At 40.2% G+C, this 13392-nt stretch overlaps 1 protein-coding gene across 1 annotated transcript; it reads right to left on the bottom strand.

The window, feature by feature from the left end:
• Positions 1 to 6: 6 nt before the first annotated feature.
• fhl1a (four and a half LIM domains 1a) lies at positions 7 to 12578 on the bottom strand. Its single transcript, XM_020589796.1, has 6 exons — positions 12437 to 12578; positions 3890 to 4071; positions 2924 to 3101; positions 1949 to 2118; positions 1535 to 1721; positions 7 to 1131 (listed from the first exon to the last, which is right to left on the bottom strand). Exons 2-6 carry the CDS (start codon positions 4043 to 4045, stop codon positions 977 to 979), a joined length of 846 nt encoding a protein of 281 aa, XP_020445452.1. The 5' UTR covers positions 4046 to 4071; positions 12437 to 12578; the 3' UTR covers positions 7 to 976.
• Between the last annotated feature and the right edge of the window lie 814 nt (positions 12579 to 13392).

Raw genomic sequence — 13392 nt, 5'->3', positions numbered from 1 at the left:
CTTTTCCAGGTCCTGCTGCATCTTTAAGGGCTTGTGTGCAGAGGTGACTGTTCTTAATCTTCAACCTTGTCTAACTGTAGAATAGAACGGTGCCTTAGACTGAGACCTATTATTTTAGTGTGTTACACATAAGTAAGAAAGCTTGTCCTTACCTCGGCCTTGACAATCAATCTGTCCAACCAGGGCAACTTGGTGAATATTAATATTCCTCTGTTAGATTTACAAACCTAACACAATGCCCTGTCCACAAGTAAAATCTGTTCTAGGAAGATATCTAAAGTGTACTGAGATGATACAAACTGTTAAAACAATAAAGTCTTGCAAAAATATTCCCATGCCATGTTTTAATTTGTGATGTTACAAGGAAAAACAGGCTTTATGTTGTTGCTTTTATTGTTGTTTTGTCTTGAATACATGAGCAGGTCTTGTCTCAGATCTCTAAAGTCTAATTTTTCCATTTAAATTCACTCAACATTTTTTGAAATTCTTATCGGTTCATTCGGAGATGTAACAGACTATTAATGAAAGCTGGTACATATGAGTAGCAGTATGCATGTAAAGCATTTTAAATTCCAGTAAGAGATTAAAGATTTTTTTCAGTCTCAAAGCTGCACAAAATGCTGGATTAGATAAGATTAATGGTGCATATTTCAATCCCACAAAATATACTTTGTTGCCACATTAGTGGCCAATGGCACTAAAACAAGCTGCAGTAATAACGTATATGTTGATAGATGATTCAAGCTAACGCATGTTTAGTTGAAATAACCTCTAGTCTGTCAACTTCATAAAGAGAAGTTACACCAAAATTGACTGTTTGCGCATTTTTATGCTTAATGAAGCATAAAACAAAGTTTTAAACTCCCCAAAGTGGAATTTTATGAGAAAATGTGCTTATATGCAGAACAAGTCTAAAAGTCAGTTTTGGTGCAAATCCACTTTAAACAGCGATCTTCTGCAAAGCTAACTGTGCAGTTCACAGCTTCTTAGCACAGTCGGGGCAGTAGACGTTCTCTGCCTGCATGACAAAGCGCTTGTTGGCCAGCGAGAGGCTGCACTTCTTGCAGGTGAAGCAGTACTCATGCCAGGAGAAGGACTCGTAGTTCACCACATTGGTGCCACGGCCAAACCCTGCAGAGACAGAAACAGCACACCTGTCAGCAGTGCAAGTTGTAGATAATAGAAGCAAGTATCCAAACTACTGAACTACTGGCTTTATTGGCATATTTAAAAGAGCAGTTTTAAGCTCCATTGTCTGGATAATCAGTGATTCTAGACTCTACCCCTAAAACTTTCCTAATATATTCATCTTATCCTCCAAAATGTCATATGACTGCATTGCATTATGGTCTACTGAGTTATCTGTCACTGGATTATAATTTGTCAGAAGCCATTATATTTGTGCAGGAAATACCCAAAAGACACAAAACACTGTCTGTTAATTCCACCTTGCATTCTGTAGAAATGCAAGGCAACCCTAGTTTGTTTGCAACATAAATCATACAGACAAAGCACTGTTTTCTGCTGCTCTGACCTGTGATGGGGTTGTTGCAGCCATGACACTTCTTAGCCACATCAGTCTTGAAGCAGTCCACACAGTAAATGTTGTTCTCATGGGAAGTGAAGCGAGCTCCTGCCAGAGGTTTACGGCAGGTGTTGCACACGAAACATTCAGAGTGCCAGGGGTGGTCCTGGTAGCTGACCCCTCCAGAGGTGATGGGCTGAGAGGAGCAGAGAGACACTTTGATCATGCTGTCAAACAAAACAGTGGCTGGAAGCTTATTCTTTCTGCTGAAATGGGGTAAAGTGAATTTATAGTTTTATTTTCAATAGCGGAAGAAGTACTCCGGTTGTTTACTTAAGTAAAGTTGAAGTATGAAGTATGACTCCTTCCAGACTACCAAACATTAGCGTACATTCACGGAACATACACAGTCGGTGCGTGTACCTGTTTGCAGTGGAAGCACTTTTTGGCAAACTTCTTGTCATGGCAGGCAGCACAGTAGAAGTTATCACCCTTGGTCATGAAGCTCTGTGTGTGGATCGGCTGGTTGCAATCAAAACATTTGAAGCATTCCTCGTGCCACATCTTGTTCTTGTACTCCACGTTCTTGGATCCTGAAATACAAAATAAAAAGCCATTTGGGTTGGAAGTTAATAACCCCTTAACATACTGCGTAGTTTTGTCTTGTTGTTTTGTCATAAGTAGTTACATTTATTCATTCATCACTGAAGATGATGATCTGACATGATGATTTAATCCTGACATACAGTATTTGTTAATTTTGGACAATCTGGATCTCCACTAGAACTTAAAGGTTGGCTGTATGAGTGACCCACCAGCAGGCCACTGCTTGTTGAGGAGGTTTTAATGTATACTGAGTGGTACAAATGAGAAAGGACCTCATGATTACCAGTTAACCTAGGATCTCTATGGTAACTGGTAATCATGACTTCTATTTAAGTAGCACTTCATTTAACTACACAGTGCTCTAAAGCAAAGTAATATCAAAGAGAGGCCAAAACAGGTCAGATGCAGCAAAACAGCCTTATAAATTAAACAAAGGGACTCAAAAATGCATCTAAACTCCTCAGGACAATAGCTGAATGTCATTACAAATCTGCCTTTCTTTTTTTCCTTTTTAAGGGCTTTAAAGATTGGTTTGAATTCCTACTTACTTTTCTGAAATATTTGGGACAATCAAAGTTAACACAGCTAAGCTAATCCCCTTCATCAGGACAGTGCAGGTGTAGTTTGATCAGGTTTGATTTACAGTGTTTGGCAACTTAGAAAACAAACCCACAGATCTCACCAGATTTTGATTCGAATGTTAATAATTGTTGATTTGCACATGGTATTTGACATCACTTTTTTCAGCTTTTCAGGGCCTTTAAAAAAACAAAAGTGTAAAGGCAAACCCACCTGGCATGATCACCTTATAGCAGCCCTGGCACCGGTTGCCATCTTCACGGGAGCTACACTTGCCACACATTATCTTGCCGTCATCCCGGGCCATGAACTGCTCAGAGGCCAGCGGCTTGTAGCACTTGGCACAGCGGAAACAGTCCTCGTGCCAGTAGCGGTTCTTATGGTGCAGCTCCTGAACACACACAGAAAGGTGAGCAGAGGTGCCACCACTAAATCCTCATGCAGACCTCACTAAAGTGTTGACTCATCATCTGGACTGTCTCAGGGACAGGAAACACTCATGTGCAAGTAGAGATGAATTGAACTGGGATGTTGTGTGCAATGAAGGAGATAGGGGACTTAGATGGTGGAAATGTGGCATAAGATATAAAGTTCCATAAGTAGTAATGGCATATGTTTGTCACACATTTATCTGTGACTGAGTGGTGAGGGTGTTTTGGAAGCACTTGTCGCTGCTGGAAGACAGAAAGTTAAAGACTGAGGCCTGTCAGAACAGATAAGAGAGGAAAACACAGATACAGATTCTTTCCATTACTCACTCTCTTGTTTTCTCTACCACCAAATCATAACAGAGATTTTAAAATTCAGAAATGTTTAACAGGCCTTTTAAGAGAACACATTTTTTTGAGGTTAATAGTAGCACGTGCTTTTTCTAACAAGTCAAAATATGCATTGTGAAACAGAACAAAACTACAAACATTTGTTGTCAGTCACAAGAGTTTCAGGTGATTTGTTCATCTATAAAATCTTTGTTTTTTACTTGTTGCTCTGAAATGTTTTCAGAAATCACAACACATTTCATGTATGTACATACTGTATATAAAGTTTAAAAAGTTCTGTGTATCATATTTAAAATGTTTCATCTATCCAGACTGATCACGAGTGACTTCATATGATTTGGTCGCTCCCTCTTTCACTCATTCATTCATTCTCCCCCACTCAGACACACTGTGTGTTCACCTTGGAGTCAGCACCAATAGGACGTTTGCACTCTGCGCAGGTGTTGGCACAGAGTTTATCAAAGCACTTAGTGCACACGTGCTTGTCGTCCTTCTTCACATACTTCTTCCCGTGCAGGTTGTCACGGCAGTAGGCGCAGTCGAAGCGATCGGTCATGGTGGAGGTAAGGTAACTCCTGGGACCTGGGGAAACACAGGAAACTGTTAGACAGTCGACCTGCAAACGTTTATCCTGTCTGGTGAGTTTTCCATTTAATGCCAGATGGGGACAGTGTTGCCTTTTACAACACACACAAGGTCCCATTCAACAACAGCAAATATAAAAACAGTAGTGCGCCATACAGCTGATTCATAGTGCTTTACAGCATGGGTGGAAAGAAACGAGGAACAAGATCGATAAAAACGACAATTCCACACAGATGTAATTGGGTTTAGCGACCGGTAAAACAATGCTGAAAGTAGTTACTGTAAATCTGACTTCTCAACAACAATGCACAACAAAGGAGGCGGTGAATTTGTTTTTGTGTTTTCCCAGAGATGCAGCTCTAAACAACAGCATACCTCACAGTTGAGGGCAGCATGAGTGAAGTAAAAAAAAAAAAAAAAAATGCCGCCCACAGATGTCTGCTTGTTATCTGCATGTTTTCAGGCTTCCAGACATTTTATCAAGCTCTCCCCGGAAAGCTTATGTCATATTTTTAGACTGTCTGAGTCATTCCCCCTAAAAACCCCAAAGACCTCCCTGTCGAGTCCAGCACACTCCCTCTTTTGCCTGCATTCTGACCAGGTCATTTTATTGGCTGTTGCTGTAAACACTGTAAACTCACTTGCCTCTGTTTTTTCGTTCATCAACATTCCTGTGTCCCCATCTCAAGCTGCGTCCACTGGGAGCAGGCTGAGTAGTTTCCTGGAACAACTGTGTATAGGATGGAGTGTGTGGACTTATTAAGCTTTATCTACATCATTTTAAAGCTTTTTTATTTTACAGGATATCAGGGAGAGCGGCTGAACCGTGTGTGAACTTTAGCAAAAGTTATTCAGCGCGACAGATATCATTTTAATCCAGCAGGGGCAAAAGGAGCAATGGAGAAAACAATGGGTGGAATGACATTTAGTCTCGGTAACCATAGGAACAAGGATAATATTTATCAAAAGGGGTCTGCAGCTATTTAAATGAGGTGTGGTAAACAGCAGTGTGAAAGAAATGCGCTTCCCAAAGAGTGGTATGTGTCCCTAGTGAGTGCGGATGGATTGATGGGAGAGGGTTTGGAGGAAGAAGTATCTGCAGCTGTGCAGCAGGGATGAAGAGTGGACTGAGGACCGAGCCCTGGCACACCCCTCTCCACCTACACATCTCCAACAGCCAAACAAACATGCACAATACTCGGGTCTCATTATTGAGTTCAGAGCAGAGGTCTATTTTAGACTTGAATTCTCTATTTAAAGTACATTGACCTTATGGAGGGGGCCAGCAGAGCGGTGACTACTGGGGTTATGCAGCTATTGTGGTTCCAGCTGAGACCTATCCAGAACTTTAATCTTCTGTAACAAATAGTGCGACAGCTGCCCCCTGTCAAACAGGCATGGTATGTAGAGTTCCTCAGCTGTGAAAGGAGAGCAGTATATCACTGTGATCCCTTAGGAGAGAGGTCCTCTTAAGTGAGAAGGTCAGAGTGGGACCAGTTTGAAGGATGAGTCAGAGACTGGACAAATTAGATCAAAGCCAGAAAGTACATCAGCCAAATAAACAGCTACATTGTTGAAACTTTCTGTTCTCTTCCGTCGTGGATAGAGTTATCTAAAAGTAGGCCTCCTACAAAATCAGGTCATTTTAACATAGTCACATCTTGTTATCATGGTGACAGAAAAAATATTGCTGCAAAATTTATAATGCAAGTTCAATGCAAACCCTGGAACCGGCTGTGATTTTGCCTTTCAACATGCATCAAGAAATGACAAATAGGTGAAAGCTCCAAACCAACTTCTTGACCTATGTTATTAAGGACTCCCTCATGTATTTAACTTCATCTGGAAAATACCAATGTGTTTTGTTTTTATCTAAATGAAAAAGCATAAATCTGTATCAGTGTATCACTAAAGCACATTATAATACCATAAAATACAATTCCCCAGCCAGGGGAGAAGAAGATTTTAAACACGTTACACATCCAAAAAAATAAATAAATAAATCAGCAAAAGCTCCAAACATCTAAGTGGACCTTGGAGCTTGAAAGATATCTTTTGCACCCAGAAATTCATGTGTTCATTACAAAGCATTCCATCTAAAAAACAGCATTATGAGTTAGTTCTTATCTTAATGGAAAAATAATCTGCATCCACACTTTCTATTACTTCTAAAGCTAAAAAAAGAAAAAAAAAGAAAAGAGAGACAATTTAGAAACCAATCGGATTATCTGAAAATTCCACTGTCACAAAGCTTTATACAAAACTATTGTTCTTAACTTATAAAAAGTTTTGGTTTATTTTGAAACATCCTTCTACAAACGTCCTATATCCAGGACAATTCCTCCTGAGCATAGACACACCAGCTGTAAACAGGTTTTACATTTTGACCCTGATTATGAAACATAATACATCTAGTAGCTCAATTAGTATCTTAATTAGCTTTGCCACCAACTTTTTTTTAAATGTTACCTGAGTGTCTGTAGAAAGTCATGTTTGGTTCCAGTCAGGGGGAAATGAAGAAGACAAGAAAGACAAACACAAAGACAGGATGAGACAGCACCATCCACAGAGGGTCAAACCCAAAGGCCGCACCTTCTCTTTAAGTTATGGGGGGCTGTATATACCCTTTCATGCCCCACACACACCCCTGACCCCATGTCCAAACCCAACCTTCTGCTCCTCCAGTCCTTTTTAGGGTATGAGAATAGAGTGATGCACAGGGGATAGATTAGGTGATGAGGACTAGATTCCACTGCTGTAACATCAGAGGGTAATAAAAAAGAAAACACAGTCCGAGGGTTCTGAAAGTTGGCCATGAGGGAAAACAGATACTCCCACTGCCATAACATAAAAAGTTTTGTTAGAGTCTTCAGAACATAAATGTCGGATCATAACACAAATGGATGACTAAAAGAAGCAGCGAGTTGATACGACTCACTGAGCGGAGGACAGACAAAGTGTCGTGGACCGTCATACACACTGTATCTATCCCAACATCTTCATGACGGTGCATGTTTCTATACATATTTACTGTAATGAACAACTAAATGCCGCATTCCATCCCAACATCTTCATGACGGTGCATGTATCTATACATATTTACCCTAATGAACAACTAAATGCCACATTCTCGAAGACAAACTGTAAAGTCAGCAACATTATTTTTGTTTTATGTGCATCTCTTTGTTTTGTCAGTGATTCTTATTACTAGACAGAATATTTTCTCTAAAGCCACAAGAAACATCCTAACAGAAATGCGAAAGCGGATCACGAATCCTCTCACGAAACTGAATGTGCAGTGACGACTATAGTCTACTGAGATCAACACCAGAAATGCACCGTACTGAATGTAAGCTTTAAAATCCTCCTAAAAAAAAAATCACAGCTATCACAGGCTCCACTATTTTCACAGTTAATGTTGTCCGCTCTTTCATATTTGACAGGTAGCACCCAGAGTGTTTCTGCTGAAAACAGCTGTATATGAAAACACTGCTACGAGAATGAAGCACAACACTAAAGTTGTGTCCTCCTAAACCAAAACAAAAGATGATCAAAACAAACCTCTGTAGAGCTGAAGGGAGCTCCAGGATCATGTGACACTAATGAAATTAAATGCAGTCATTTGATAAATGATTATACTGTATAATATTCAATATAGCATTTCAAATTCAGTTTTACATTTTAGTATTTGATTACTGCCAACTAACATAATGATCAAAACCATCATCATCATTCACTTTAATCTGGTTTAGGCCTTTAAAGTTAAACGAGCTTAAATACAGAAATACTGGGTCATCATGGAAATGAGAGGAGACTTAGAGCTTCATGAGAAGACAGGAAATTAATTCTTAATATACCGTATCAGGCACTAAACAAATCAATACAGGGGGCTAGACTGTGTGTATCTGTGTGCTCAGTTGTTGAAAGGGCATCTGGTTGTAATTACAGTTTTGATTTGGTCCATTACCATAAGCACAACATGATGTTTATCCTGTTTTATAATCTGTCACCCAATTACTCTAAACCCACAAAGACAAATTAATGTGCAGGGTGGCGCCATGGCTCCCTCTCGACAGAAACCTCCCAGGCACACAATCTGCTCTGTGTTACATCAGGACATTTCTTCTTCCTCATCTGTTTCTTTCAACACTTGTTTAAATCTGAATTGTTCTTGTTTTAAATGTTGAAATCTCTCCCCTCATCTCTTCTCTCCTGATCCTCACCATGATGCACTTCTCTGCCTCCACCATTTGCTGCATTAAATTGAATGTGAGACAGACTGAACAGGTGACAAGATTCTTCCTAAACTAACAAGCGACTGATGGAATAATGATGATGATGATGATGATGGCGTTTAACAGAGAATGGAGGTTGTTGAAAGCTGCATGCTATTCAGTGTGCAGGCTGAAAACACTGGGTGCACATTATATAGTACAGGCTGACAAAAAAAGGATTCTAAGCAAAACAAACTATAGCTAACCTTTCTGTGTTATGGTCAGATGGAGACTTCCTACTTTCAGAAACCTTTGCCTACTTATGCCTTAGACTCTATATAAAGTCTATGGCATGCTAAGTTAGCAGCCACATAATTTGTATATAATAAAAAATATATTTTTGTCTTCACGTACCCTGTGTTAGCCAAATAAACAGGTGATGACTTTTTGGAAATATAAGATGACACACATCACCAAATATCAAATTTAGACAGTTTAGCACTATAACAACTTGTTTTCTCAAATATCAAGGTCAGAGAAATTTATCATTCATGATCCAACTTTTATATAATTGGACTGGAGGAGCCAGGAGTCAAACCGCCAACTTGTGGGTTAGGAGACGACCCGCTCTCCGTCCTGAGCCACAGCCGCCTTTCACATCAACACCAGGATAGGTCCAACGCCTCTTTTACACAAGAATATTTGTTACATTTGCCTGACTACCTGCTGTAACTAACACATGTCTAAATAAAAAGTGTTAAATCAACTTTTTCAGCTGAAGAATATGTTTCACCTGTCTTGATTTTCTGACCATACTAATGGCTTCATACTGTATTCGGCATGTCTCATCTAGTCATCCTGTTAGTTCCACCAGTGGCTGCTGTCCCAATGGATAATAAAGCCGGAATGCCCACCTCCCCGTCGGCCATCTCAGGTTTGTCTCTTTAGAGGCCAGAAATAACTACTAATCATCAGGAACAATAAACACTACTATAAATAATTTTTTCCAAGTGAGAGAACCCAGGGTAAATATGTGATGGGACTAATTTTATATATTTTAAGACAAGAAGTTTTAAACTTGCTCAAGACACTAATGAAAATAGTTACTAATATCACCTTTCATATGTAGTGTGTGCTTTTTGAAACTGAAGAAACATGATGTATGTCATGAATTGTTTAGCAGGCGTTGCTTCCTGGTTACGAGTCCATCACCTCACACGGCAGCACACAGGAACAGGAAACGTGACATGTACTTTCTCAGTAAAAAAAGTATAACTTGAACAAGCAGCCGCCCTCTTTCCACTGTTACAGCAACAAAAGCCTGGTGTATGTGCCCAGGCGCTCTCTCAGCATGACCTCTGCCCTGGATATCCATGTGTCTCAGTCACTCTCCAAATCTGGTTAGTGAGCGGTGTCAGACTGAGCCACGCTATCTCTGTCAGGGGAAAAGTGACTCACCATGCACACACAGAAAAACACATAAACAAGACACACACTCTCATTTGTCCACACACAGAGCTGTATTACAACACAAACACAAGGTCAGCGGGTGGCTGGAAAAAGTCAGGGCGCGGCTACAAGACCCAGAGACACCGAGGTCAAATATGTGTGGACAAAAGGCCACAAGGGGAGCGCTGTGCTCTGCCCAAAGGCTGTGGCTTGGATGAGAGTGTGGCTAACATTTGACACTCTCAGATAAAGCCTCCACTGTAGGCTAGCAGCACCTCACCTCTCATCAGTCATAGTCCTCTAAACACTGAAAAAAATCAGTCCCCCTGCTCATGTGTGGGGCTGTACGCTACAGAGAGGAATCAGTCTGCCTGCGTTGATGCTATGGGTTCAATGTTTCAGCACAGATGCACATAAAGCACCACATTAAGACGCAGGAAGTCAATGTGATACTAAGTATCACTTTCAGCTTGTACATAAAAATGGTAAATAAACCGAAACACCATTTTTTCCATCTCACTTCATTTATCTTCCCACAAGAGAAAATACTTAAAATCCTAAGCCCCGGTTGCATACCCTGTGTTCTCATTAGCATTTCTTGCTCTATGTCAAATGAAGTTTAAACCATAAAGTGGTGGAAAGCACATTTACTCAGGCACTCTAAGTATAGGATTGAGGTACTTTATTTTACTGACTACTTTATATACAAAATACATGCTCTACCTCTGAAAGATGGTGGTTTATTCTAGATGTTATCCTGACAGTATACAAAGTAGTTCAAATTAATTCAACCCCGATTGACGACAGTGAAATGCACAGAATAATGCTCTAAAAACACCCAGAGTAAATTCTGTGGTATTGATACTTATGTAAAAGATTTGCACAAAGTCATAAACACAGTTCTTCACTTTTAGAAACCCTACAGAAGGTATTGACTCCAGTCCTCTCATTTTCTCTTACTACTTATTGTGGCTCTTACACTACAAAGTAATCATGTGCTGAGGCTTTTCTCGGGCCAGACAGAGGAATGGGAGAGGACAGCAGCACAGGACAAGCTTCTTGAAGACACAGCTTCTTCAGCCCACACAGACAAACAAGGAGAATTGCCTATTTAGGAGTCTTGTGCTGAGCTGCTGAGAGGCTGTTTCATCGACTCAGTCAGCTGCACTCAGGCACACCCTCTCTTTCTCTCTTTCTTTCTCTGCCTCTCTGCTCCATTTGCAGTTACAAAAAGAACGATGACACAGTTTTCAACAAAAGCATAGAATAAACCGAAGGCAGCAAAGGTTCCAGACGTCCTGCTGATGATCCAATGGAAAGAAGACCGCACACATACAACAGCTTCATTGAAGCATGGCAGAAATTATGCACACTCATACCAGGCTTTATGAACAGATGATCTCTAATTATACTGTGGGATTTGTAGAGTTTTTTTTTTTTTTTTGTTCAATGAAAGACTTCTAAGGCTTAAAACTTATTTATAAAAAGCAGCAAAAACATGCACTAAAAAAAAGCAGTCTTTTAAAGTTGAAAGAGGCCTAATATATTACTTCAATTACATAGGTCTTTATAGGTTTTGAAGGGTGGTGAAGTCATACTGGAACCACAGGGAGGTCCAGCGTTCCAAAGGAAAGACCATGATCTCCTGGTCTCTGTAATGACATCATGCATTTGGTTTGGCTGCTGCCCAAACCAGAAGGGAGATGTAACATATTCAGATGGTACCTTTGGGCTCTGCTGCTCACAGACACAACATCACTGTAGTACAGTATTAAAAGTACACACCATTTGTTGTACAGGAGAAATAGATACTGATCTGTTGCAGTGGCCCTGCAGCTTACAATGTTGGATTACACCGTGTAGTTTACATTCATACATAGGGAAGGGTTGTCAAAGGGGATAGGCGTCTTTAGCAGGTCTGTTTATTCCAGAGATACACTGGAGTATGATGTAATGTCCCTCCTGTAGGTATAATTTAATTGGACACAGACTGTTTCTGCTTCTTTCTTGTATGGTCATGTACCTTATAACCTTTTTTAATCTATACATCTATATTATTGTTTTTATTGATGCATTGACATGTAAGCATTACTTTACTAATATAGTTTGTTGAAATGCTAAATTTAACCACTTTATATAACTTCGGGTGGTTTCACCTATTAGAGTACAATTTTAATCCAAGTAGCCCAAAATCTGACTTCACAACAGTATTTGAGTGAATGTGCTTGTGTTTTATTTTAAAAGAGAAACCCTGGAAATAAGAATCATTTACTGAGCAGACAAAGACGTGTGCTTGCTTTAAAAAACGATATGGAATTGAATACACAGATATGGGCCAGTTGACTCCAAAAATACCTTCCTTTGCAGAAGCAAACAAAGCGCATCACCTGTTGGGCGGTGCAACACCACCATGCCCCCAAAAATGGTCAGATGGACTCAAAATAATCGCTTGCACATATTTAAGTATTTCCAGTAAAGACACTTTGTGTAACAGAGAACGTACAACTCAAACTGCAACGGTCCATCCCATAAGATCATAGTCGCAATTACGCATTTGGCACAACTGTCCTTTAATAGCCCACACAGCGCTCCAGCGAAAAACTTTTTCTGTCGCGATACTTGTTTAAATAGCACATGATGTGAACTGAGCTGCTGCTTGATAATGTGCAGAAATAAAACAGCTGTGGTTTTGAACTCACCTCTCCAAATTGTCCAGATGAAGCGCCTCTCAGTCGACACCAGCAGCGTCTCCGGTGGCTTTGGCCAAGAGGTAAACTCTGCGGAGGCAACTCAGCTTTAAAAGACTGGGGGAGCAGAGGGAGGAAGAAAAAAGAAAAGCAAAACAGGACGTGAGCCAAACCTCTGCAAGCTCTCACAAACAATGACTTCAGCCAGGAATCTTACAAGTTCTCTTGGTAAAGTTTTCTTTGGCCTCTGGATCACGAAAAAACTTTTCTGCATCAGCAACACTGAGCACTTAGAATTCATTTTTCGTGTAAGAGACAGGTCTGCAGTGCAGGGATCTCAGTTTCTGATGCGAATTATCATCACAACACTTCTTTATTTCTGTTGTTTACAAAAGATGTGCTGACTTTGGTTAAGACTCTTGGTTCTAGGGTGCATCTGAACCGGCCTCAGCCGTCTCCTTCTTTGGTAATGAATTGAGGAATTACACCAAGATGACTCATTCTTAACCAGAGTTAATAGTTGTAGCCTGTAACATTAACCCTCAAAGTTAATCCATTAAAATCACAAATCCAAGGCGAAATTCCCCAAAGTTGTTCCTGTTATATAACTGAGATGCTAGATATTATATAAATGGTGCCACTGAGACTAAACTGTTATTTGCATCATCGTTTGGACCAAGTCCAAAGGTTATCCATCCACCGAGATGCACATCTAAGACTGAGGATGCATTTGTTTGTAGAGTCAGGATGAAGGGAGCATTGTAAGGTCAAGTCTGTTGTGCGTAAAGATGTCAGCATTACTCAAACATCAAGTCAAAACTACTGCAACAAAACATGCTATAATATTCTGACCCTCTCATGCCTGTAGCTGTGGAGGAGAAAGATATAGAGACACCTTTAAATATAATGTCCTCCAGTACAACACCACCTTTAACTACAGTCTCAATACATATAACATATAATTGAAT

The sequence above is a fragment of the Monopterus albus genome, unplaced genomic scaffold (genome assembly GCF_001952655.1).
Source record: "Monopterus albus unplaced genomic scaffold, M_albus_1.0 scaffold2.1, whole genome shotgun sequence".
In the NCBI taxonomy this organism is placed as follows: domain Eukaryota; kingdom Metazoa; phylum Chordata; class Actinopteri; order Synbranchiformes; family Synbranchidae; genus Monopterus; species Monopterus albus.
Note: the sequence above shows the minus strand (reverse complement) of the source record. Positions and strands in the feature narration are given on the sequence as shown.

Coding starts and splice junctions, on each gene's coding strand:
- fhl1a (XM_020589796.1), bottom strand. CDS start 4,045: ATGACCGATCGCTTCGACTGCGCCTACTGCCGTGACAACCTGCACGGG. Junction 2,119..2,923: donor CTATAAGGTGATCATGCCAG/GTGGGTTTGCCT, acceptor TTTGTATTTCAG/GATCCAAGAACGTGGAGTAC. Junction 1,132..1,534: donor CTGCAACAACCCCATCACAG/GTCAGAGCAGCA, acceptor CTGTCTCTGCAG/GGTTTGGCCGTGGCACCAAT.